The sequence below is a fragment of the Microtus pennsylvanicus genome, chromosome 4, assembly GCF_037038515.1.
Source record: "Microtus pennsylvanicus isolate mMicPen1 chromosome 4, mMicPen1.hap1, whole genome shotgun sequence".
Taxonomy (NCBI): Eukaryota; Metazoa; Chordata; class Mammalia; order Rodentia; family Cricetidae; genus Microtus; species Microtus pennsylvanicus.
In genome coordinates, this window is record NC_134582.1 from 58,507,313 (window position 1) to 58,532,782 (window position 25,470).

At 35.8% G+C, this 25,470-nt stretch overlaps 1 protein-coding gene across 7 annotated transcripts in view; it reads left to right on the top strand.

Moving 5' to 3' along the window:
* Nol4 (nucleolar protein 4) overlaps positions 1-25,470 on the top strand; it is a 345,140-nt gene that overhangs the window by 112,847 nt on the left and 206,823 nt on the right. For all 7 annotated transcript variants that reach the window (XM_075969224.1, XM_075969225.1, XM_075969227.1 and 4 more), the window contains 3 exons: positions 9,420-9,531; positions 10,426-10,538; positions 21,909-22,041. In XM_075969224.1, the coding sequence (XP_075825339.1) occupies positions 9,420-9,531; positions 10,426-10,538; positions 21,909-22,041 (358 nt within the window). The remainder of the gene's footprint in view (positions 1-9,419; positions 9,532-10,425; positions 10,539-21,908; positions 22,042-25,470) is intronic.

Sequence of the window (25,470 nt, forward strand, 5' to 3'; positions counted from 1 at the left end):
TGAATACTTTCTGCTGAAAGGATACATGTAATTCATTTGACATTAGAGAAAGATGACTGGTGCTGAGAACGAAATCATGGGACAAATAATCATATTTCAGATTCCCTGGTATAAGTTCTGCTCTCAGATTTCAGTACTTTGTGTTTTGATTAATGAAATAAAGATGAATTATACAGCCACGAGCTACAAAGTGAAAAATTGAGCAAGAAAACTACTTGTTATTAAATGATTCTCATAACAGATTAACCATTACACTTACATATTCAGATCCAAGTTGGAATAAAAATTCATCATTTAAATGCAAAATTTTCGTATTTAAAAAGTGTATGTAACAGGCACGTCTCAGTAGGTAAAGTGATTGTCCATAAGCAGGAACACCCGAGCCTTGTGCACTGATGTCAAAGCTGCATGTGGGGATGCTTGCTTATAATGCCATCACTGGAAAATGTGGGGTCAGGGGAGCCCTGAGACTTTCTGGGTCACCAAATGGATAGGCTAGAGGTTCCATCATAGACCTGTCTCAAAAAAATAACTTGGGCAATGGCTGAGGAAGATTCCTAGTGTGGACCTCTGACCTACCTACAGGCAATCACATTAACATGGCTTTATGTAAAAAAGAAAAATGTTTTGATACTCTTTGCTGTTGAGTTTTTTTTCTGTTTTCCATTGATCAAATTTTATTTTAAGTTAGCTTTGAATAGTAACATCAATTTTATCCTATAAAAAGGATTTAATAACTTTGCTGTTGAGTTTGCAGGATGAGATTTACGAGTTGGTTTACTTACAGTTGATTTCTTTATTTCAACCCTTTTTGGTATCTGACTTTTGTTCCCCTGCATTTTACTACGTTGGATGGGTGGTCAATAACATTTGGAGTCTGAAGGGGTGACTTGTGACTTTTAAACACTGGTCATCTTTTCTTCCCAAATATGGAACATTGATTGGCCAGACAGAGTGCCCTTTTTCTTTCAGTTATAATACTTGTCAGTGGATTTCTCAAAAATACATTCTTAATGGTTAGGGATTTTTTTGTAGTTGTTTTTAACGATCCATAGGTAGAAGCAGAATTGACCCCTTTACAGCTTGATCATTGATCTGGTCATGCAGGTGAATCAGTTTGCTACTATTTTTCCAAATTAGTTCCGTGAATTCAATTTGACACAGTTATGCCATCTTGAGTCATACCTGCTGTGATTGTCCCTGAGCAGTCCTGGCCAATTTCCCTCACATGGTTTCCACAAATACTAAACCTAGACAAATCTGATTGGGTGGAGTTATACTAGGCTTCAGTGCTAAAAATGGATGTGACTGTGCTCCACTATCTTCAGATGAACCAAAGGTACATCCTGGCTTGATTAAAGTCACTTTTGTCCTGATGAGTACATGAAGTTCTACATTCTCTCCAAATTGTGGGAGTTCATTAACATTGCCACCCAGGACCAAGCTCCTGTCCCGAATATGGCTGTCTCTTTCTTTGGTCTCACAGAATCTTGGAGCCAGTTGCTTTGTGCTTTTTACGCTTTTATTCTTCAATTCATTAAAAAAAATGCTGTCATCCAATTTGGGGGCTGGAGAGATAGATTTTCAATTTTAGATTTTTCTTTGTAGGACTTATTTTCGAATGGGCCCCAGACCTCACATTTGTGGCACAGTTGCTTTACTGTCAAGGCAGACACCCAGCCTCTAATATTTTTGCTTTTTTGTATTTATAAGTTTTTCATGTTTAAAATTGTGTGTGTGTGCGCGTGCATGTGTGTGTGTGTGTATGTGTGTGTGTGTGTGTGTGTGCGCACGTGCGTGTGTGTGTGTGTGTGTATGAACGTATGCGCACGTGCTTGCGTGTGTGTGTGTGCGCGCGTGCATGTGTGTGTGCGCGTGCATGTATGTGTGTGTGTGTGCGCGTGCATGTGTGTGTGTGTGTGTGTGCATGTGTGTGTGTGTGTGTGTGTGTATGTGTATGAACGTATGCGCAGGGGCATGTGTGTGTGTGTGTGTGTGTGTGTATGAACGTATGCGCAGGGGCATGTGTCCTGTATGTAGAGGCCAGAGATGGACACTTTCTTTGACCTCACCATTGTATATCCTACTTTATGAAACATCATCTCTTACTGAACCTCCAGCTCACAAGTTGCTGGCTACAGAGCAAACTCCAGGGTTCTTGCTGCCTATAACTTCCCAGGGCCAGAAGTCTAAGTGTGCACTGACACCCAGTGTTCTACGTGAACGCTGGGTATATGGGGTCAGGTTCTCATACTTGTCGGGCAAGAATTTTACTGATCCATTTCACCAACAATGTTATAGATTTGCTTAGAACTGTTGTTGTTTATCACATGAAGGGTGTTGAGGCTTTCCTCCTTCCATATCGACCAATGCAAATGGTGCTTTCATTGGCATGGCCATAAGGGTCCTTACCATATACCTCATATACAAGGGGAGCTTCTTAACAATCTTTTAATATGATTGTACATAATATTAAATACTGAAGAATGATATCCACAGGATCAAGTGAGAGTATTTTGTCTCCAGACTGTTAAATTTATTTTTTCCAAATATAGGCAATTTAAGAGCCTTAAAGTTTATTTATAAAGATATGTTTTGTGAACATAAGTTTTAATGTTGCCTCAGAGTTTGTGGGTTTTGTTTGGTTTTTAGTTAACATACAACGTAATACGTTTCATTTTGGTGTTTTCATAATACTTTGTCATGGTTGATCCTTGCCTTCTTCTGTCTATTTTCCGTCCCTTAAACTCTTCCAACCCTGGTAGTCTCTTTTGTACTTCCTGAATACAAGTATGTGTTACTCCTCCCTCACTTCCTCAAAATCTTTTCTCCACAGTCAGGGTAGCCTTTCTAGTATCTTGGCTTGTACCAATGCATTTAAGTATGTACCCATATGTCATGGTCAAAGCTAGAATTTTTAAATATATATGCAACATTCATCTTTCCGAATATTTGTTACCTCACTGAGTGTAGTAATTTCCAGATCTATTCATCTTATGAAAATTTCATATTTTCATTTTTCTTTATGACTTAATAAAAATCCTTCATATGTATGTTTCAGAGAGTTAGTATTCATCTCTCTCTGATGAGTATCTACTATCATTCCATTTTATTGCTACTGGGAAGAGTGTAGCAGTGAAAATGGATATGCAAGTAGCACTCTGATAGGACATAGAGCCCTTTGGGTATATGCCCAATGGTGGTACTTTGTCATATGGTAGTTCTATCCTTTTTCTTTTTAGAACTTCCACACTGATGTCCATGAGTTCTTCATTTCTCACATCATCTCACATTCTGACTAGAGTGAGTTTTAAATCCCATTTGCCCATCTCAGGGCATAAAACACTTTTAACAATATATATTGATCATCGATGTTTATTCTTTTGAAAACTCTCTATTTAATCCATTGACTCATTAGTTGATGGGGAGTTTTAGACTTTTTTATGCTTAAGTTTTATGCTTATTTACTCATTTCAGGTTATAACACCCTGTCTGAAGTGTAGTTGGGAATTTTTTTTTCATTTCATAGTTTGTCTGTGTTTTCATTCTATTTATTTCTTTATCTGTGAATCTTTGTCATTTAATGGAACCTGACTAGTCACTTCTTGACATGATATCCTCTGCTATTGGAGCCTTGTTTTCAGAGGGTAATTACATAAGCCTCTATCTGGAAGTGTTTTCCTATGGTGGTTTCAGCATTTCACATATTAATGTACCAAAATTTGATAGACTTTTAATTGATTATTGTTCAAGGTGAGAGATGTGGATTCATACTTCTACAGGTGGATATCTGGGTTTACCAGTTGCAATCTCATTTTTTGTTTTGATTTTGTTTTTGTTTTTGAGATCATATCTAGAAAGCCATCACTCATTGTCAAGATTTTACCTATATTTCCTTTCAATATGTCAAAAATTTCAGGTCATTTATTCTTTCACTCATGTTGAGTTGCTGTTTTAACCTAGGAGTGCACTAACCTTTGTTTTGTATTTATGTGTCTGATTTTCTATTTACTTCTTATTAAAATGATAATCCCTTCCTCACATACATTCTTGGCACATTTGTTTAAGACCAGTTTATCACAATCCATAGATTTATGTTCAGTATATCTTGTTCCATTGATTTAGCTGTGTATTTTTGTCACTATCAGACAGTTTTGATTATCGTAACCTTTGAGGATACTTTGAAATTAAGTAGTTTATGTCTTGCTCAATTGCATTGACATGTAAACAGCCTCTTGTGGTTCCAAATATATTTAAGTTTTTAATGCCTATATGAATTATTGGGATTTTATAGGAGTTATATTTAAACTATGGATCATTTTGAGTTGTAAAGACACTTTAATAATATTTATTTTTTCAGTCATAAATATATAGAATTCTCCCATTTACTGATATCTTCAATTTTTTCATCAATTGCTGCTTAACCTATATATGGTAGTTAATGCCTGTATTCTCAGCATTTGGGGGTCAGAGGCAAGAGGATTATCATGAATTAGATGCAAATCCAGGCTAAGTGAGTTCTAGTCAAGCTTGAGCTGTAGAGTAGGACACTGTATCATAAATAAAAACATTTTTTTAGTTTTTAATGCTTGGAACTTTAAAATACTCTATTAAATATACCATTTATCTCATTGTTGCCACTGCTTAAATTGTATTTATAAATTGGAGGATAGTTTACTATATGTAGAAATGCAACTGTTCTCTTGGTATCTTTTATCTTGTCTCCTTCCTGAATTTGTTAACTAACAGCTCTTGCTGGATTTTACAGTTTTCTGTAAATGTAAAAATCATGCCATCCATAAACAGAGACAATTTTGCATTTTCCTTTCAAATTTGTAGTCCTTTTTGGGGCCTCTCATTTGTGTTCATTTTTCTCTTTAATCCAAATGATCATATTTAGTATTCTCTTAGGGGTGATTTGGTAGACTTGAATTTATATAGTCTTTTTATAGCATGGAAGCTTTCTTTCTCCTTTAACCATGGTTTAAATGTTTGCACATTTTTCGATATTATTCAGCTGTAAAGCTGTTTACTTGAAAACTTTCCTTTTATATCATAATGTAGGTGTTTGTCACTAACACCTTTTCTTTTAGAGCCCTTTGTCTTGTATGCCAACCATTTGACTTGTTCTTCCATTTCACCTGTTTCAAGGTATTTTCTGTTTTAAATTTATTTACCCATTCATTGCTTAGAAATTTGTTAACTAGTTTTCATGCATTTGTGAATATTTCAACTCTCCTCTTACATAATTGCTTTTTTAAAAATGAGATTGTATTTCATCTTTTTTCTTTGATACTTTCCTTTCCTTTTAAAAAGAGATTGTGTTTCATTTTTATTGTGTATTCCTGTGCTTTCAAAGGCCAGGGGAAGGCATGGGTTCCCTTGGAGCTGGAGTGGCAGGCTGTTGCTAGCTGCCTAATGTAAGGGCTTGGACATGGACTCCAGCATTGTGTGAGAGCAGCAAGCATGTTTACCCACTGAGCTATCTCTTTAGCCTTCCTTTCAATAATGTCTAATTTCACATCAGCATTCAGAGAAAAAGTTTTGTAGGGTCTGAGTCTTGTTTCATTGTCACATACATGTTTCTTCCTGGAGGCCGGTGTGTGTTCTTAAGAAGGATGAACATTCTGTTGTCATGGTGGTTCAATGTCCTAAAGCGTCACTCAAGTCTGGTGTTTCTTCACTTTGTTCATGGTTGAAAGAAAGGGACTGAATTCCTCAATTGCTATTTCATAGTCATCCCTGCACTTATGAAGGTGCCGAGTTCCTGCACTGTTATGTCATAGTCAGTCTACCCCTTATGAAGGTACTGAGTTCCTCCATGATGTCATTGTCCACCACTTATAAAGGTTCCGAATTCCTCCATTATGATGTCATAGTTAGCTCACCACTTAAGAAGGTTCTGAAATCCTCCATTGCTATTCCATAGTCAGTTCACCACTTATGAAAGTCCAGAATTTCTCCATTGCTATTCCGTAGTCATCCCACCACTTAAGAAGATTCAGAATTCCTCCATTGCTATTCCATGGTAAGCCCACCACTTATGCAAGTTTTGCATTCATAGATTGAACAACAATAAATAAAAAAACATGTAAAATTTTATGTTTGAACCAAATTCATGGACAATGGTTTGTGAAGCATTTAGCTTTTATCTTTATTTTGTGTTTTGTTTGTTTTACATGCCGATCACAGTTTCCCGTTCCTCCTCTCCTTTCATGCCCTCCCTTTCACACGTCTTGCCCCAGCCCCATCTTCTCCTGCTCCATTTCTTTTCAGAAAAGGATAGACTATGTTTTGAGATAGTCTTACTATGTACCCTTGACTGGCCTGGACCTTACTATGTAGACCAGGCTAGCCTTGAACTCACAGAGATATGCCTACATCTTCTCCCCAAAACATGCACCACCCACTCCCAATCTGCCTAACAATTAAACTGTATAAAGCAGTGCCAGTAATTTATAGGTGGTTTAAAGCATTTGGAAGGATTTCACATTAGTGACCTGAACTCCTATACATCTGGTACCCATTAGGGACCTAGACCTCAAGTCTCCAGCAAATCAGTCCTATTGCTGTCTGCCATTCTCTTTAGCTATCTTACTACTTCCTTTATATCTTTAGGTACTGTGTTGAACGTGTGTATACTTAAAGTCATTATATCATTTTAATAATTAATTCCTTTATAATGTTATATTGATTTTTGTGGCAACACTATTATGTATAATACAGATAATGCCACGTATCTTTTTTGCTTATCAGTTGCATATTTTTAGACATATTCATTTTCTGCATGCATTCATTTTATTCTTTATAGAAATCTTTCATGGATAGATGGCTTATATATGGATTTTATCTTTATTTTTACCATTCAGCCCTCTGTGGTTTTTGGTTGGAGAACTTAGTCCATTTCCATTTAGAATAATTCTTTATGAGTAAGGATTTACTCTGGATTTTTTATTTGTTTCCAACTGTCATATAATATAAAGATCCTCCCTCATAAACCATCTTCATTTATGACTTGATAACTTTTGAAGTCAAGTCTTGGTTCTTATCAACTGTCTATTTGCTATGGGATATTTTTTTGTTCCTAAGCAGCTTACACAGAATATTTCAAAGTTATACTATTTCAAGTTAATTACAACTCAATTTTGGTCACATGTAAAACAATGTATTCTGGAGTGTGAGGGTAAGATGGCCATTGAGGTCCAGTTCTAAACTGAGGTCACATGATCACTTTCCTCTCCTTCAGCCATGCATAGGAATCTCCTTTGCTAAGTTCTGATACATGGATTTGAGGAATACTTGTAACACAGCAGCATGAAATTGCTGTTCCTACCTTCCTCATTGAGTGTTCTTCCTATTTCTGTGTCCCATCCATGTAGTACTCTCTTATGCTAGTGCAGTAGTCTTGAATGGTGGCCTCTTGTTTAAACAAGTATAGTTTTCCATGATGAGATGATTCTGGGCACTCTTCTTTCTCTTTCTTGGTGATATCTCTGTTAAAAATCCTGGGGGGCTTGGTTTGGAAGAGATCAGGAAAGGAGTAGAGATGGTGGGTGTTTAAGAAATGAAAGATGTGAAACCTTCCATGGGTCTTCACTTCATATGCCTGAGCAGCTTTTGTGGTCTGTGTGTTTTTTCCAGGGGGACCACCTATCCTGCGCCCAGTTTTCTTCAATTGCCTATAGTTAATCATTTAGGGTACAGGCCTCCTGGTATGTTCTCCATGTAGTTTAGCATGTTCATTGGTGTTATCTTGTTCAGCCCATGTTTGGGCAGTCATGTTGGTGAGACGTAATGAGTATAGCTTCTGATGTTACTGGAGGAGATACAATCTCACAACAAAGTCCTGATTTTCTGACTAGTATAGTCTTTCCACCTTCTTTCCCTCAATGTTGTCTTAGGTGTATTCTGTAGATATATTTATTGGAACTGGGATTCACAACTTTGCATTTTGATGGGTTGTGGGTTTAGATTCCATGTGTTGAAAAAAGAAGTTTCCTTGATGAAGAGTTCAGACTACATTTATCTGTGGGTATAAGGATAAATGTTTAAATTGTTGTCAGGATTGTGCAGGTGTAGTAAGTTAGTGGTTGTAAATTTTCCTCCAGTAGCCATGACTTCACTAGCATTGAGTAGTTAGTTAGGTTTCCAGTATCAGGCACAATTTCCTTCTTGTTGAGCAAGTCTTAGAGAGGTGTTTCATGCTTTTTTTGTAAGGGTCAATGGGGACTACTGATTAAGGCATCAAATCAAAAGCATGAGCTTTGCAGTATTGGGTTTTAGTGTGTGCTGCTTCTTCCATGATGTGCTCCTTCTGTGGCATGGAGCAGCAAAACTCACCTCTGTGTGAGCAAGCGAATAGGCACACACATTCTTCCAATGATAGATTGGTTACACATTTCCCTCTCCTTTACACTAACTTGAAATACATCAGTGTTTGTAATAGTCAGGCATACACATAAGAAATGATCCCAAAGGTATGCATCAAATTTATAGCTCAGTTGTTCCTCCTACTGACATCATCATCTGTTTTGTAGAACATTCATTTGTTTTGTAGAACTCTTGGGAAAAAAACGAGTTGCTGGCATCAGACTTCCAGTAGCACTGTGAGTCAGCACTAGCTTTCATAGAGAAAGGCCTAGAATCTACATTTTTACATCACAGAGTTGTCTGCTGTGGTGAGAGAAACACTTTCATAAAAAACTTAATGTTAAGCAAGTCATCATAACAGGAGTATCAATTGCTGCCTTAAAACAAGATCATAGTTCTAAACATAAGGTTTATATAGTGTGTAGGAAATACTACTCTGACAATATGAGCTATTCTAGACATAAATTATGAAGGTTGCATAAAATAAATAAGCTAGGGGGCCCAAGCTCATTCCCAAGTGTGTCATTTTTTGTGGAGAGGATAATTAACTGCTATAGTATATATATGAATTTTATGCTTATTCTCTTAAAATATTTTAAAGCAATAATGCGGAAATGATCAGTATGCAGAATCCAAAGTTCATTGCCTCTCATTGGGGCTAAATTTTAAAATGTATGGATGAAATGAGCCCAAATTTAATCTTGCTATGCGTGAGTTTAAAGAGCAATATTCAATAATGCTGAAAATCCACAATAATCTGCATATTGCAATTATTTTCCTAAAAGAAATGAAGAAACAAAAAGCACATATCTACCCAGATGCAGCCAATGCTTTGTCATTCACGTGACATTTCTGGCTGTTGTTAAGAGTCACCTGATCAAGCTGAAAAGATATTTCTTGAAATGATGCATGGTTTGCCGTGCATGCCTTCATTGTGCTTACCGCCATTATGGAATAATGCGTCTTATTGGGAAAGACAGTGATTATGTCTGGGGACTCTTGCTCAGTCAGCTCCTACAATAACACTGATGTTTTATGAATCATTTCAGATTTCAGAGAGCTACGCCTTCCTACCAAGAGAAGCGGTGACAAGGTTTCTAATGAGCTGTTCCGAGTGTCAGAAAAGAATGCACTTGAACCCAGATGGAACCGACCACAAAGGTAGCCACAGTGCCCAATAGTGAGATTTGAAGTCATTTTTCTTCATATGGTCAATTTATGCTTTACGTTTTATAAAAAGGGGGAAGAACAAAGCATTTCAACAAGTCATAACATCTCATTTCTTCAAGTTGTGAGCAGTGGATCCTGTGTACCTACTTACAAAATATTTCAGGATCCACTTCTAGAAGGAAATTTCAACAGTACAAGTATTATTTTTATAACACTGTTTTAATTTCCACCATGGTACTACTTTTTGGTATTATAGATATATTCAGCAAGAAAGTTCAATACTATAAATAACTTTCCCAGTCTATAGAATACCTTTTTTGAAAAAATTATAGACTACATAAATGCCTTCAATTAAAATATTTATATAAACATAACTTGACTTTTCTATTTATTGAATTATATAGATAATTTTGTTAAGCATTAAAATATTTCTCAATAATCAGATTAATCTTATAGGCACATTTAAGATCCTTCCATGTGCTAAAAGATAGCCTAACTCCTAAATGAAAGAAAAAAATAAAAAGCAAATTTCTTTTGTATCCCAGTAATACACACACATAAACACACACACACACACACACAACTATTCACTGAAATACTTTTTTAAGCACTTAACCAGCATGTTAGTTTTATTTATTGTTATTCAGGATATTTAAAGTTACTCTACAGTAAGGAATAGTGGATTTGTCCAGTCTGTTGATTTGGCCCAACATAGTTTGTAGAGATTTGCATGTTATATTTTGTACCATTCATCTATAGTGCTTTTGAGTTTTTTAATCATTAATTACTGAAGACTATATTTTAATTAGATGAACTTATTCACCCTGAAGTTGCAGCTGGAACACAGTGTCACATTCATCATGGACTTAAAATGTTCTGTTGCAGATAATGGGAAGCCTCCTACATTGGTGACCAGCATGATTGACTACAACATGCCAATCACCATGGCGTACATGAAGCACATGAAGCTGCAGCTGCTAAACTCACAGCAAGATGAGGTAAACCAGAAACACCTGTGACTGCATCACCTATCACTATGGGTTTGAGCATGGAGCCAAGTGAAGGTTGTAATTTATATTGTTAATGAAAAGAAATGTCACCAGTGCCTCACTGATTTCAAAAGGGTATAAAGGTGCCCCAGCCAGGACGCAGTATCCCTGGATGAGTCCATCTTCCTTAGTGCTGTGTGAGATAGATTCCTTTTTCTTACTAAATCACCACTGAGGCGGTCTTGGCAAAGAGTGACAAATCCTGAGTATCTTTACTCAGAAAGCAGCCAAGGACAGAGAACCTTTGAACCTGTCTTCTGTGAGAAACTGAAAAATCAATTTAAGATCATTTCCAGTTCAATCATGTCCTCTCAGCCACATCTCTATAGGTCATTTTTCCTATGAATTATTATTTAATAATATTGTGTTTAAACATCTGCATTTTTCAGAGAGAAATTGTCACAATTCTTTTTATTACAGACATTTTCATGTTTCAGATTATTGTTGTAATCTCGATCCACCCATCTCTAATAAACTGTGTAGCATCAGTCTTACCGGGAAAGATTCAGCATGTCTGACCTGGCAGCTTGCTTCATGGCATCTGCCTGGGAGAGGAAAGCATGACCTCTGAGCTCACTTCCTCTTCCTCCCAGCATTCTGTTCTGTTTACTCCTCCCACCTATGTTTTAACCTATGAGGGCCAAGCAGTTTCTTTATTGCTTAACCAATTAAATCAACAGATTGATATATGACACTCCCCCATCAGATTATTATATTCCATTTGAATCTAGCAATGTACTGTCATATATCAGACTCCAAATTTGTATTTATTGGTAGTCTCTAGAATTCTAGTACTTATTTTGATAAAAAGAATTTGTGTTTGTGGAGGGGGGAGTGCATGTGTGTTCTGTGTATGTTTGTATATACGTACATGTGTGTTTATGTGTGTATATGAGTTTGTGTGTATATCTCTGTGTTTTTGAGTTTGCATGTTTGTCTGGGTATGTCTTTGTGTGTGCCTGTGTATGAATGTATGTGTGTTTGTCTGTGTATCTATGTATGAGTGTGTGTGTAAGCTACTTGTATTTTTCATAAACAAGTAAAGGCAATCAGCACACTGTATGAATTTAGTTAATCCTCATTAACTAGTTGTTGTAGGGGGAGGACCACTTGTTTGTCCTGGCCAGCCGGCTAGCTTACACCCGAAATAACCACACAGAAATTGTATTAATTAAAACACTACTTGGCCATTAGCTCTAACTTCTTATTGGCTAACTCTCACATCTTGATTTAACCCATTTCTATTAATCTGTATATCGCCGTGTGGCAGTGGCTTATCAGGGAAAGAGTCTAACTGGTCTTTGGCAAATCCATTGTGTCTCTTCTCTTCCCTTCTTCCTCCCAGCATTCAGTTCTGTTTTCTCTGCCTACCTAAGTTCCACCCTATCATCTAGGCCAAAGCAGTTTCTTTATTCATTAACCAATATAAGCAAACACACAAGCAGAAGGACCTCCTACACTAACTAGTCATCACTACTGACAAGAAGAAACATTCAGATTGTCTATGTTGGAAACAGACCTTCAGGCTAATAAGTTCCCTGTAAAAGGAAATGTGGTTAAATATTTACTTTAAAAATACTAGATTATTTGTAAAATAAGACCAAAGTCTACTAAAATTACTTTTGGGCTCTTTTACTCATAAAATTTAATCTGTCTTTTTGTTTTTCACTGTACTTGACAAAGTTTTTCTTGAAACTATAGCATTATTTTTCCTCCATATAGTTGTGGTTCACTCTCTAAGAATATCTCTATAGTTGACATATTGCATTAAATATTACCAAATGGCCAACAATAAATGATTGAGTTAACCATAATAATGCCATTATACTAAAGACCTCAAAGTCAGATTTTCAAAATGTGTCTCTTCTGTCTGTTACTAAGAATGAAACAACTGACACCATGGTCATTACAGAATTGAAAAAAATAACGTTTCATAGAAATGCTACAGTTGCCAAATTATTTGTAGGAAGCTAATATGGAGGTCAATAAGCTTATTTCTGTGCTCCAATTATGATCAGCTTTGTGCCAACCTCAGCCCACATATTCTGAGTCCTTCTGACTCTAAAGCATAATACATGTTTGAACTAAAAAGCAGAGCATTTAAATTATAATTAGGGAAATTATCCTTATCACAGTTTGAGATTATTAAATTGAATGCATACTGTTTTAAAATAGTCAAAGAAATTACTTGTTATTAGAGTATTTACCAAATTTTAGAAAACTATAACTACCACAGATTTGAGAAATTGAATAAGATAAGCAAGCCATACTGAACTGAAACTCAAACAAGGTAATCTTGATTGTAATCTGTTTTTAAATTTTAAAAGAATTAATCCATTAATTTTACCTGTATTTACTGAGTACCTTTTAGGTACTCTTAGAAATAAGTGAAGAAAAATTTTGTATTTATGAAGCATGTCTTCCAGTAGAGGGAAAGACAATAAGGAAAATAAACAGTAAGACTAGGCAAGTAAAAAGATGTTTAAACTGTAAAAGAAGAAAGGAAGTTCAAAAAGAAATCTATTCAGAATGCAAATCAGTAGTATAGAACCCATCTCCTCCTGTTTTTGAGGTCCTGGGTTCAATGACAAGTACCCCAAAAGTGAATAAATGAATGATCAAATGAATAAAGAGATTGCATCATTTGAGCAAAATTGAAAGAAATGACATGTGTTGTTAGTTATATTATATTGCTGTCATAGACATCATGGCCAAGGCATCTTATATAAAGCTCTTTTTTGCTTATAGTTTCAGAATCTATGATGGCTGAGTGAGTAAAGGAGTGGGCAGTAAGTTGAGGGCTTCCTTCTTTAACTGCAAGCTCCAAGCAGAGTGCAGTAGGAATGACATGTAGCTTTGAAACCTAAAACGTTGCCACCAATTACATACTTCCACTAGCTAAATTATACATCCTAAGTCTACCTGGCCAGTACCACCAAATGGGAGCTATGTATTCAAACTTTCTGATTCAAACCAACATAATCTGGTTCTTGGCCCATAGGCTCATGTTAATTCATATAGTAAAATAGAATGCTTCTAGTCTAACACCAAAATTTCCCAAAGTTTTTTAGTCTCAAGACTGTTTAAAAGCCCAAAGTCTGTTCTGAGACTGAAGGCAATCTCTTAATTGTAAGCTTCTATAAAATAAAAAAAAAGCTAATACATACTGCCAACATATAATGATACAGAATAGATATTACCAGAAGGGAGGAATCTGTACATAGTGCCGGAAAACTGGACCAAAGCAAAACTGGAACAAAGCAGGAAATATAATAAATCCTGTAGTCCCGTGTCCAATGTTAGAGGATGGGAATGGGCCGGTCTTTCAGCTTTGCTTCCTGCAACATATCTTTCTTCTTGCTCTGGGAGATTTTTCTTTAGAACGGACCACAGACAGGAGGTATCAGATAATGGTAGGTGAGTGGTGATGGAGCCTGGTGAAATATTTCTCTATTTTCTCCAAGTTTCTTAGTGATAAAGGATGCAAGAGTAAGATTGTTGGAGAAGTTGTCAGAAGTTTAAGAAAAAAAATGGAGAAGTTGAAATTTAGATGGTGAACAGTGAGGACATTTGATTCATGACCAGATACATTATATAGGTAATTTAAATGAATGCTTATGATTGTGTTCATTTCATGAATAATGGAGGGAAAACTGAAACCAGTCACTTAAGTATTATAAAAGATGTGGTCATATACAATGGCATCAACCATGTTCTGCAAACCCTGGTTACTGGAGATGGAAAAGGATGTGATGAAGGGAAGGGGCTTATAAGGATGGCAAGGGGATAACAGAGAGTGTGGACAAGCAGAAAATAATCAGAATATATTATATACATATATGAAGCTGTTGCTCAACAAAATTAATCAATAACATTTCCAAAAAAGAGATTATACATTTGTAGTTGTTGGTGATGAATGTACAATAAATGATTATGGGAAAAATCTGGCTTTAAAGACTGGGAAGTTAGATCATTGGAGGAGCCATCTTGAAATTAAAGATCAAGTAACTGAAATAGCCATGGGTTCTGCAAGAGCTGTTAGTGTGTGATGAAGTTTTAAAAAGAGTCAAATAAAAGGGGCTGAGTTGCAGACAGAAGTGTAGTTGCCCCGGGTCGAGGGTAGTGTCCTTTGCTATGGTTTTGTTAAAATGTTTTATAAATGGATCCATACATTTAAAATGAATGCCTTGCGTGAGGTATAACAGGGAACCTGTTCTATAGCTTTCATCTGTACTGTCTGGTTTAATAGTTACAACTGACTCATGTTCCATTACCATCTAGAAAAATCCAGGGTTTTTCCTAACAAAACAGATAAGTTGCTTAAATCAGAATTTATCTGATATTGGAGCTCAATGTCTGGCTCATTCATAACACATGCATTTTAATTATTGTTATTGATTTAAAATAGTTGATATTAGATATGATCTAGCCTAGAGAGGAATAAGGTAAGTAGATTTCAGGTACTGATTTAGTATATATAATCCTTAAAAGTTAGTGGATTGCCATAAATTATTACTTCTTATTATTCCATGGATGAAAAATTCAGAATGAACTTCTATGGAAATGCTTTCTGTTACTCAATGACATTCAATTACACTATCTCAGCAGATTTAATAGTCCGGATGGTATGAGAACATTTCATTTAATATCTAGGTCAATGAAAATAAGATAAACTCATAATTCTTAAAAATAAAAAGAGAAATGCATAGCTCCATGATGATTCTTTCTTGTAATCATTTTAAAAGGGTTTATTATTAGAACATTTTATATAAACATGCAAAGCATTTTGAATATGTTTGTCCCCTTTGCCTCACAATTCCCCTCAGATATTCCTTTGTTTCCCTCTCTCTTAGGGTTTTTATTGTTGTGAAGAGACACCAAGACTCTTATAAAGAAAAATCTTTTTATTTTTATTTATTTTCTATTTTTCCATTTAAAAATTTCCACTTCCTCCCCCTCTTTCATTCCCCTCCTGCTCCCCTACATTCTTCCTCCCTCCCCTTCCCTGTATGAGAGAGGGTAGAACACCCGGCCCTGTGGGAAGTCCAAGGCCCTCCCCCTTCATCCAGGCCTAGGAAGCTTTGCAGCCAAATAGACTAGGGTCCCAAAAAGCCAGTACATGGAGTAGAAACAAGTCCCAGTGCCATTATCAATGGCTTCTCAGTCAGCCCCCATTGTCAGCCACATTCAGAGAGTCCAATTTGATCACATGCTCGTTCAGTCCCAGTCCATCTGGTGAGCTCCCATTGGCTCAGGCACATTGTCTCAGTGGGTGGACCAACCCCTGCGGTCCTGACTTCCTTGCTCATTTTCTCCTTCCTTCTGCTCTTCAACTGGACTTTGGGAGCTCAGTCAAGTGCTCCAATGTGGGTCTCTCTCTCTATCTCCATACATCACTGGACGAAGGTTCTATGGTGATATTCGAGATATTTATCAGTGTGACTATGAGACAAGGCCAGTTTACAAAGGAAAACATTTAACTGGGGCTGGCTTACAGTTTCAGAGATTCAGTCCATTATCATCGTGGAGGGACTTTGCATCATGCTGGCAGACATGGTGCTGGAGAAGGAGCTGAGAATTCTACATTTTGATCCAAAGGCAGCAGAAGATGACTAAGACATTGGTTATGGCTTGAACATATGTGAGACCTCAAAGAACGCCTCTACAGGAGCACACTTCCTCCAACAAGGCCACACCTACTTCTAATAATGCCACTCCATCTGGGCCAACCATTCAAGCACATAAGTCTATAAAGGCCACACATATTCAAACCAAACACACTCCCAATTTCATGTCCTCTTTTTAAACCCACTGAGTTCAATTAGTAATGCCACTATGTGCAACAATGTAAGGTCATTCACTGGAGCCTAGGCAGCCTACCTAGGACTGTGTGGCTGACTCTTTTTTGGTGACCTCCCTCTACAAATCTAGCTAACCTAGGCACACTCAAAGCACGTCTCTCTTAAGATAGTCAGGTAAATTTTAAAATTAACAGAATATGAGGAAATTTTATGATAGCATTTAAAGATCTAACCTCCAAATTATGGGTATAGAAGACAGAGTAGAAAATAATAATAATCAAAAACCTTTAGAAGACATTTCTTTGCTTTGATTAGAAAGTTTCAGGGATGCAATACAGGAAGAAGTTTGAACATTAGGATATTTAACATACTATTACTGATAGTGAATGACTGGATAAATTTCCAAAACTCATGATGAAAGATTATGAAATTTTCACTGCCCTGTATGGTAGCAATTGGGTTGTTTATTTACTATGGTGTAGACATTGGCCTGGAATTTGTGAGTAGAGAAAAGGCATGTTCAGAAATGTGGAGATGAATTTTCAATTATATTTAGGTAGATAAACCATGGTGATATCTCAATCCATAATATATGTAATGGACTTCCCTGAACGATTGCCCCTGGTTATATTACAACACCAAGCAGAGGCTTGTGTAGAAAGTCTCACACAAGTGGTTTAAAAATGATCCTGGAGAAACAACTGCATAATAATAACAATCACACTTTGTAGTCTCAGAAAAGCTTCTTTTAAAAAATTTAACACTTAGAAATGGTTTGTTTTTCTCTGATTATAGTTTAATTTATTTCCATGCTGACAAAAATAATTTAGATTCTATAAATCTTAATTCTTTAAGTTCTATAAATTTTATTTTATTAAAAAGAATAATTTAGTTAAGAATTGGAAAGTAATTAGAATACAATTATAGAATGAGTGCATGCTTTTAGCTTAGGCTGTATAATTACGTATTTATTCAGGTTGTATAAGTACGTAAAAACTGATATTTGACAACAAGACTTATGATAAACCACTTATACTTCATAAGGTAATGTTAAAGAAAATTACAAATTTTCCTATTGTTAATTTACTAATGATAACAAATATTTTAAATTTAGTATTTTTAAAGAGCAAAACTGTGTGGCAAATGTGCTGATAGATTTTTTTTTTGTCAATTTGACACAAACTTAGACATATCTGGGAAGAGAAATCTCAATTTAGTAAATGTCTTCATCAGATTACCTGTAGGCAAGCCTGTGGGGCATTTTCTTGATTAATGGCTGATGTGAGAGGGATCAGCCCACTGTGGGCTCATATAGGAAAAAAACAAACAAACTAAGATTTCATGGGGGACAAACAAGTAAGCAATGTTTCTTATGGTCTTTGTTTCATTTCCTGCCTCCAGGTTCCTGCCTTGACTTTCCTCAGTGGGCTGTGACTTGAGATATGTGAGCTAAACATATCCTTTCATTTCACAACTTGCTTTTCTTCATGGTCTTTATTCACAACAATAGAAGCCACATTAAGAAATAGTACATTTAACAAGAAAGTTTGTTAATCTTTTGTCCAAACTTCTAAAAAAATATGCTGATAAGTATCATTTAATGATGATGAATTTATACTGATTACCTACAATGCTTAGCATTTTTTGTAGTCATTTCACAGAACAGGGAACACGATTGAGACTTTGCATCTTGCCCTTCTTTATACAAACACACGCACACATTTTACATGTCCATAAATCCTATAGAAATAGTTTTATCTCATTAGCTATTTGTGTTATATATAAGAAATACTTAATCTGGCACAATAGTTCAGCAGGTATAAGGTGTTGACTGCCAATCTTGATGGTCTGAGTTCAATTCTCAGGACAGATGCCCATGATGGAAGGAGGCAAAGGGTTCATGCTAACTATCTTCTGGGTGTACAATAGTGGCCCCCAGCAAAAATAATAAATGCTGAATATTTAAAATATTTACTTACAAAGACATCTATTAAAGTTGGAAAAGTTGCTCAGTGGGTAAAGTACTTGCCTTGTAACCATGAAATCTGAAGTACCCCAAGGTTGAAGAAATAGCTTCTTTGAATAGGAAAAGTTCTTAATTTCCTTTTTAAAACTACATAAAACCAACAGCATCTTGTAATCAGCAAAGAAATTACTTTGAAGTATAATGACAAGCTCTTTGCTTCAGTGAAATTGGAACTGAGCATCCTACTGTCTAAGAGAACTTTTCTTGATGAGTGGTGATGACTATACTTATCTGTAGTTTAAGGACAAATGTTTATACTTATTGTTAGGAATTATGCTGGTTTAGTAAATTAGTGAGTATAGATTCCCTACCAATGTGTGTGCCTTCAGTAGCACTGAGTCGTTAGCTAGGGTTCCAGTACCAGGCGTGTTTTTTCCTTTTGATAAGTAGGTTCTAAGTCCAATTAGGAGCTGTTCATTAGTGTGCTAGTATGTATGCCACTACTACATACTTACTGCATTGTGGAAGGATGCTTAAAAGAAATCCCACACTAGCTCAGAATTGAGAAATAGATGGTTATTTATTTAGGGGTAAACTCAAAAATCACAATCCTCTGATTGAAGGGAGAACAGAAACTGAATCCAGCAACTGGAAAGAGAGTTGATGCATGGCATGCTTATACAGTATAAGAGGCCACGGCCCAGTGGGCAGGTAACCACTGGCTGTAAGACTTCCTATAGCACCTCTTCCTTTTGTTTAAATAAGAGCGTTCTAAGCCTAATGCAAAATTATGTACAATAAGAACAAATATATTCAATAATTATTCTATCCTAACTAGTCTAATAAATAAATTGACCAAGTCATGAGAGGAAAGTATCTACAACTATCTAGTCTTCAACACTATTGAAGATCCAAGAAGGGAAATAATATTACTTAAGTAAGCAGAAAGTGCAATCAAGCAACTTTCCAAATGTGCAACAAATGACAGAGACAACTGGCTACCTGGGCGATCACCCAAAGTGTCATTTGCAATGTTGAAGTAATCGACTTTGGCTAAGGCTGAGAATAACTGACAGACCATTTTTAGAGGCAGGAAAATTTTCAAAACTGTCTTACCCTGCCTTGGCAATATTTGACAGTCCTGCTTATCCATTTCTGGAAACTATGTATCTTGTCAGTGGTTGAGGCATAGGCAGTTCCTTGCCCAAAAGCCAGTTTTGTCAAGAAGAAAACAAGCTCCAAGTGGTGGTCTTCCGTGTTCAACATTCTCTCAGGAATAGATTGGTGCTGCCAGGAACAATTGTGTCTCACTTCAACAAAACCCTAAGTTTTTTAAATGCCATATTCTTCAGCTCTTTCAAGTGGTTGAAGATTACCTATCTATGCAGAATATAATCTTTTATGTATCTAAGAAACCTGATTAGTCTAACTTTAAGTATGACAGATGACTATTGATCTATAATTCTTAATACATATATAACTTATAGACTAAGACCTCATATTAGAATATTATACAATAAACAAATGTGCAACAAGTGAGGACAATGACCTCAAACTGCAAAAAATGCATATATATCTTGATCAGAGTTAGAAATGTACATTGCAATATGATAAATATATTTATATATAAAAATGTTTTAAACAGAGGCAGAAGCATGTATGCATACAATATTCTAACTCAGTCTGTAGAACATGAGACTATTAATCTCAGCGTCATGGATTTGTGCCCCACGTTGGGTGCCAAATGTGAAAGGATGCTTAAAAGAAATACCACACTTGCTCAGAACTGAGAAATAGTTGGTTATTTATTTAGGGGTAAACTCATAAATCAGAATCCTTTGCTTGAACGCAGAACAGAACCCAAATCTAGCAACCAGAAAGAGGGCAAACACATGCTCTACAATGGCTTAGATAGTATAAGAGGCCACACCCCAGTGGGTGGGTTACCACTGGTTGTAAGACTTCCTACAGCACCATGTCATGCTGATAGTTGATTTGCTCATAGGTGTCATAGCAGGGTAGGACTGTTGGTTGCCCCCTCCTTTGGAAGCTTGCAAGACTTCAATCCTAAACAAAAACTACAAGAATGTGGAGATTTGGGAAAATAGTCTTCCCTAAAAAAGAACACACCAATTGGTTACTCAATACCAAGTGATCAGATCCTGAAAACATTCATATAATTAACATTATACAGAACAAGTGGGTGACACTTAAGAACTTGCATGTGTATACTCATACATATATGCATATAACAAAAGAAGGGAAAAGGGGTCATGAATTTGAAACAGAGCAATGAGAGGTGTATGTGAGGGTTTGGAGGGAAGAAAGAGTATAGAGCAATGTTGTAATTACCTGATATCCTCAAAAATAATAAAGTATACCTATCTCAGTTCATTAACTGTTCATACTTAACATTTTTTTCTGACTTATCCATATGGTAGACATTTTTGTGACCTAGTTTTTAGTGAAATAGTTTTATACCATGTTATTTAGAACGCCTTTTGTGATTTCAGTGTTCTCTCTGATTATAAGATAGCTTTGTATTATTTAGCTACATAAATCATTTACCTCTCCTCTATGGACCACCTATTATCCATATATAATCTTATCTATTTATCTATCATCTATAACCATATGATTTATTTATTTGGTATCTACCAACCTATCCATGATGTATTCCACATATCTATCATCTATGTACCCTCAATAATTATCTATCTATCTATCTATCATCTATCTATCTATCTTTCTATCTATAATCTATAAATCATCTATTATACTCATTTGTAAAAGTTGTTAAAAATTCCTTCTCTGTATCAAATACATTGAATCTATACATATGGTTGATTATTGGAGTCCATTCGGTTTGCTGATGAAAAATTATCACTGCATTATATGATCAGTGCTTATAATTTTTACTGAGTCATTTTGTTTATAGTAAAACTTACATTTTCTTTTCCATCATGGTTTATGGTCACCTCTTTTAAGACAAATTCATTAAGAACATTTTTATTTTTATGTTCAGGCTTAATTCCTAATTTGCTTCTTCTCTTAACACATTATTCTACCTTTACAATGGTACCGTGCATAATGCTGTGTTTATGTATTCAAAATCCTTGACAAGTCTTTAAGGGAGAAATGATTTCATCATTTACTGTTCCAAACATTTATCAGTGAGAACCACATTTAGAACCTGATGATTACTGACTGGGTAACCTCTGACACAGAACATGTCAAATGGGGGGAACACAAGTCAATTCCAAGCTAATCCAAATAGAGTATACTGAGGTTTTTCTTTATTTAAAAAGGGAACTCACGGAATAGAAATGGGGGTCCAACAATTAGGTGTGAATCACAGGAAAAGAGGAGAGAGGAGTGGGCTGGACTGCAATTTTTGGTATCCCAAAGTCACTCCTCAACCTAGTCCAGCCTCTCAAAAGCCATTGGCTAAAGGAGGTTTGCATCAAGCCTCTCATTGACCACACAGACAGAATAATTATTGGCACACAGTTACATGTTTTGGTGCCTAACTATATTTTCAAACCATTTCAGGATGAAAGTTCTATAGAAAGTGATGAATTTGATATGAGTGATTCAACAAGGATGTCAGCCGTGAACTCTGACCTCAGCTCGAACCTGGAAGAAAGAATGCAAAGTCCCCAGACTCTCCATGGCCAGCAAGATGGTAAGCCTTTCATACTGAACAAATGAATAAACAAAGCATTGAAGCCTAGCAATGAGTAAGAATCTATTAAAATCAGAACCACCTCTTCATTCTTGTGTCCATTTAAAAAAAATCTGTTTCTATGGAGACTTTTTCTGGGCACTCGGGTTATGTCATCCACTTTATTATTTTTAGATTTAAGTACTCTTTTCAAAATTAAAGTGTTAGACTGATATATAAAAAGATGTTATGAAATCCAAGCACATTCCTGTTTTGCTTCTCAAATATAGAATGTGCTGCAGGAGAGTAGTTGAATGTCTATCATGATGGTTTCTTATATTACCATTTACTTTTGAGTAAATCAAGAGTTTAAAGATGATTAAACTTTCTTTGACCTAACAACCTAGTCCTAAATATAAAGGTATAAAGGACCATATATTAAAGGACAATCTCATGATAGTGATACTGTAGGGAAAATTTACTTTGCTTTGATCCTGAGCTCCTGACTAAAGGGAAGAAAGTGAATACTGTCATTTTCTATCCCAGAATCTCAGGAAGATTACTAACTCTTCTCACTGTTGATCTGGAAACAAATCTGAATATTATAGAAAATTCAACTGAAAGTCAGTGTTTTAGGTTCTAAAAACTTCAAAAAGTCTGATTTCTGTCATTGTAAATATCAAATTTGATACAAGTAAATATAATAGCCAGTGTAAAATAAAATTGTGTAAACAGAAACTGGATAATTTAATTGTTTTATTAGTTCAGTCTATGTTTACATGACTCTTTCGACTGGTAAGTTTTTTCACTATATCAGTAAATAGGAAAAAATCTTTTCTTGATTTTTTTTATGTTGATGTTTTTTGTTCTTTATGAAACTTGTTATTAAAACATATCTTTAAAAGTTGCCAGAGTTTCAGGATGATTTCACATTTAATTGACATTAGAAAGACTTAAGATATCCCTTGTGTTAAATATGCAAATGTCCCAAACATGGAGTTCTCTTTCCCTCATTTTAGAAGTGTATAAGTGGGGTGGAAATCACATCATCATGATTAATAAAAAATAGACTGTTGTCAGTGACTTCAAGATTATGTCTGACTTGCTATACAGTAAAGGAGCTGTTCAGAAAAAGGGCTTTCATTTGAAAAAACTATAAAGAAATTCTTGTCACTTTGTTCTAAAATGAATAGATATTCAATGATGCCAGCATCACATGTGCATATATCAGTTATTATATTTATCAGTTATTATATATGTATACTGTAATCAATGCAATTTACCTGTTTATGTTCTCATTCTTTTCACATATAATTTTAGAGAATGTACATTTCAGGGAGATGCCTCTAATTACGAAAAGTCATTGCTTTCTTAATTGGAATTGCCAGTTGTAGATCTTTTGCTAGGGCACAATTCCTGTGATGAAAACCTATACTGATTTAATAAGATGCATGGAATGACATCCAGTATTATTTCTGGGGAAAACACTGCTGTGTGTTGATGCCTGCTGCATATGAACCTTGGTTGATCTTCACTGACCTCCTTCCAACCCTCCTCTCAGATATTAAGTGCTCTGGCTCACACTACCCATTGAGTTTTCCTTGGGGTCATCTCTCCTTCTAGAGCATGAGAGGTTTCCCTCTTCCTCATACATCATTAGGATCTTGACCTGAAAGCAAGATAATGAGACCTTTGCTTTCCTGTCATCTCTGTGAGCTCCTGGCCACTTTCTGCTCACGGATGATGGGTGTATTCCTTAACTCTGTCCTCATACTCACCACTTGGGAGAGAGAATCTACTAATGTTACTTCCAATAACATTTGCACCCACACAAATCCTCAGTTTTCTTTTTCAAGACCTGATATCTATAAAAAGACATCTGCCTAAGGTCCAACTCCCTCTGTCTATCTCCTAATTGTTAATATTCTTCAAAGAACTCATTACCATATGAAACTACATTACTTTCTCATTTATTACCCTTTCTCTTTTGTTTTGCAAGAATTATTAATTCATAAGTCTTCTCTACTGAGTTTCCTGTCATGTGCTCCATTTCAGATAGTTCTTACATGTTCCATCATTTAAATAATTAAGGTGTAGCTTTCCAGCATAATTATGGTTTGCAAAATGAAATTTAGATATTTCCATATCTTTTTCCCGATGATGGAATTCTCCTAAGTAATTCATGCTACCACCACACTGTGTAATTACTTATACCCCTATGTGCATGTGTATGTGCACACAAACACACACTTACATACACTTGTACTATTTTATCATATTTTATAATTATAGTATGCTCCTTATCTTATGTCATTCATACCTAATTATCCTTCTTTTACAAGATTATATATTTGTATATGTGTGTGTATTGGAATGTGTCTATAAAATATTGTGTGTGCCAACATACATGTGTGTGTATCTTTGTGTATAATGGTAAACAAATAAATAAATATTTAAAAGTCATAGCCCCAACTTTCATGTAAGATATAATATGAAGAAGTGAAAATGATCTATCTAGCTTGTATGAGAAACCATTTTGCTCTTTAAAAATAAGAATTTATAGTGATAACATTTTAAAATATGTGTCTTTTTAAAGTTACTGTATGTTTTAAGTCCTAAGTCTAGATTAGTTTGGGATATATTACTTTCTTGTGGATGGTGTATGTTAGTCTTTGGATTGTCTTTGTGTTGTAGCTAATCTAATTTTGGGCGAGCATCCCATTGTGAGTCCAGTGTAGAGTTTATAGGGCAGAGCTTCTCAGCCTCCACACTGCTGATCCCTGACTCACTGGGCAGATTTCTAGCAGCCTCCATACAGCTACTGACTACATGTTTGTCACATGTTTCCCCCTAGAGACAAGTGTGACTTCTCCAGATATGACAAAGACATCCTTTGTGGCTAGAGTTCAAACAGTTCTACAGTTATGAACAGCTAGATTCTGTGCAAAGCAGAATCTTGCTGCTGAGGAGAAAGCACAGGGAGATGTTTTAAAGAAAAGTTTGGGAAAAGAGTAGGAAGTGTGACTCAGTGGGCATCTCTGAGGATGGGGATATTCTAGGACTGTGCTGCTCCAGATGGTGGTCACAGTCCATACTGTGGACTCAACAGACGGCTAGTCTGAGTGGGGAGCATTTCAATATGAATAGCATATAATTTAAATTTAAATAACTGCACGTGGTGTCAGACAGTGAAGGGCACTCTTGTATTGTTGCAGAGAGCTCCTTTGTCTGTACCCATAAGTCAGATGTGTAAAAATGTTGGGAGAAATAGTGATACAAACTCCTATTTTAATAATTGGCTAAAACTTCCATTTTACTGGATCTAAAATCTTTTATTGTCCTTGTATTTTCTGCGTGTTATTTCATTTGAACAGGGTTCCATGTAGTCCAGGCTAGCCTCAAATTTCTAGTCCTCCTGTTTCAGCCTCACTATACACTAAAACCTAACCA